This window comes from Suncus etruscus, chromosome 9 (genome assembly GCF_024139225.1).
Source record: "Suncus etruscus isolate mSunEtr1 chromosome 9, mSunEtr1.pri.cur, whole genome shotgun sequence".
Taxonomy (NCBI): domain Eukaryota; kingdom Metazoa; phylum Chordata; class Mammalia; order Eulipotyphla; family Soricidae; genus Suncus; species Suncus etruscus.
The window spans coordinates 112865899-112868573 of NC_064856.1; the positions used below are offsets into that span (position 1 = coordinate 112865899).

Sequence of the window (2675 nt, forward strand, 5' to 3'; positions counted from 1 at the left end):
ACCATAGAATTCCAATGGACTGTCTCAGGGAGTCCTCTAATGTCTTAATGATTAGCCTTCTCTTTCCCCAACAGAGACCTGTCTACAAGGCCTGAATCTGGGAAGCGTCAACTCACACAGAGTTAAGCACTGTTCCCTACACAACAGGTCTAAGTTCATCATGACAAATTTTGAGAAGCTCTCAGCCACAATTTGTAGATTGTTGTAGATTGTATATGTTGCAAAGGCATTAGATGTTCCCAGTAAAAGATATGAAAATACTTAGTACATTCTGAAGAGAGTGTTCTACATTTGGAGTCAACTAGAACATTGGCATTTCTATGGGTTTTATTCATATGACTTTGATTTTATAGGAAAAGAAACACTTACATAGATACCATGACATAGCCAGAGTTTGACACCTGTAGATGAAGCTCTCTTTAGGATGGAACACAGGGAACAGTAAGAATTGGGTGAGTTCATTGAGTTTATTGAATTTCTCAATTCCTCACCATAGATCATACAGGTGCAGCTCCTACATCCAGTTATGTGTCTTAGAGAGTCTCCACATTGCTACAGGCCAGCAGGAATCGGCATAGTTTCATTGATGTCACCTCCTGCTCCCAGTGGAGCCTGGACAGGACAGCAGAATTGAATGTTCATCGCTGACATTTCACATCTCTAAGATTTTAAGTTGCATGAAAAAGTATGAGCATGGAACATGGGCAAATGGTGACCCACAGACCCAAAACATTTGAGCTCACTTAATTAGAGAGATCCCAGGTATACAAGGACAACAGAGCCAATGGTGTACAGAAGGGACTATAAAGTTCTCACATCTGCAGTAGTTTCTCCAGGAGAGAACTGAACTGTGTGGTCAGTCCAGAAATGGTCCAGATTTCTCTAGAGGACACACTGGCACAGAAATTCAGAGAAAAGTGCTCCTAGGAGCCTAGGAGAGCACATATTAAGCCCAGAAACATCACAAGGACTCAAGTCATGTAGAGTGAAAATAAAGGAGGTTAGTAGGTATTCAGGGAATGAGTCATTTTCATGAAGCGTGTCATGGACTTTTCATACTAACATATTCTCCTGAAGAGTTCTACAGTCACTCAGATACTGTGAAGAAAATTCAGAGGATTCACCCTACAGTGGTGTCTGTTCCACAGGGTCAGACAAGGGGATTCAGCATAGTGCTCCTCCTGATGGTCAAGGGATGTCATGCTCTGTCTGGAATGATGGTCTTCCTCTTCTCTGCTCAGCTTCATCATTCTCATCTGTCAGTGCCCTCTGGAGCACTTCTTGGAGGCGTTTCCTGCCTCCCTGCTGCCTGTATCGTCCAATAAAGAAGTAGATGATGGGGTTAACTGAACTATTCACTGTACAGAGGGTATTGAAGATCAGTATCTCAGAAGTAAAAAGTGGTTTCTCCATAAAAAATTCGCAGACCATATAGACTCCATTTGGCACACTGAGCAGCAGGAAGACAAGGACATTGAGCAGGATGGTCCAGTAGGCCCTGCTGGAATTTCTTTGCTGGGAGAAACAATGGACCCGGATGAAAAGAGTCAGGTTGGACACAAAGAGCACCAGGAAAGCTGGAAGGGTTATAAATCCATATATGTAACACACTATAGATACATCTTTAATTTTATAGTCACTAAATATATATATTATTAAGATGAAAATATGGAAGAGAGCCCAAATGAGGGCACACACAATGGTGGAGAGATGTTCTGCATGGTGGCATTTGTACCAGAGGGGCCAGAGCACAGAGACACAGCGCTCAATGCTGATGGTTATGAGCAGGATGAGACCCACTGAGTAAGAAGATAGGCAGAGTGTGTTTGCAAACCGAAATAGAAAACCAGTATTAAGTGTGAGCTCGGCTGTAATCCACATTATGGCACTTAATAGAAAAGTGAAATCTGCAACGGCCAAGTTGAGGATGTAGACAGAGAAGTGGTTCCTCTTCATGCAGAAACCGAGCAGCCAGATGACCATCCCATTTCCCACCAGGCCACAGAGGCAGAGGATTATAGGGAAAATTAAAATCACCTTCTCCATCAAAACTTCGTAATACGAGGAAACATCTGTTCTGTTGTGTTCAGTGATGAACATTTTGTCTGTCAGTAATTGAGGCAAGAAGAGTCAAGGTGCAACTACAGTGTCATTTCTGTGCTGAAGAGTATCTGAGGGTGGGGCAGTTGAGGTCCCCTGTGAAATAGAGCTGTAGGCAGGGACAGGGCTCCTGAAGTCAGGTCCATCACTAGTCCATCACTAGCTCTAGTTTCAGATGGCACCAACCCATGAATGGTTCCTTGTAAGTCAGTGCTTCTCAAATAGTGGGGCACACCCCCGGGGGACACAAGGCTCCCTACAGAAGGGCACATTTGACCTCGGCAAACACTGTCATACCAAGCTAAGCCCCGTGTTTCTGTCTCTGTATGTCTCTGGAGCTGAGAGTTGCTGTGTCCTGCTTCAAATCCTGCTTCGAAAAGCTATGCATTGCAAAACGTGCTCATTGTAGCCATTAATCTTGACATCACCTCTGCTTCAAAAATGAGTTCAAATTATTTTATATATTTTTGTTTTGCAGGTTACAGTTTTTTTTTAATAAAATACTATTTACAGTCGAGCAGGGGAGTGCACGAAAAATGTTTTCTTCTTCCTAGGGGGACATGACAGAAAATAAT

The 2675-nt window shown here is 43.1% G+C and overlaps 1 protein-coding gene across 1 annotated transcript; it reads right to left on the minus strand.

The window, feature by feature from the left end:
* Positions 1-1188: 1188 nt before the first annotated feature.
* LOC126018807 (mas-related G-protein coupled receptor member X3-like) lies at positions 1189-2100 on the minus strand. Its single transcript, XM_049780904.1, has one exon. The coding sequence runs from the start codon at positions 2098-2100 to the stop codon at positions 1189-1191; it is 912 nt and encodes a 303-aa protein (XP_049636861.1).
* Positions 2101-2675: the final 575 nt, after the last annotated feature.

Bases quoted from the DNA above. Each gene is read 5' to 3' on its own strand.
- LOC126018807 (XM_049780904.1), bottom strand. From the start codon at position 2,100: ATGTTCATCACTGAACACAACAGAACAGATGTTTCCTCGTATTACGAA.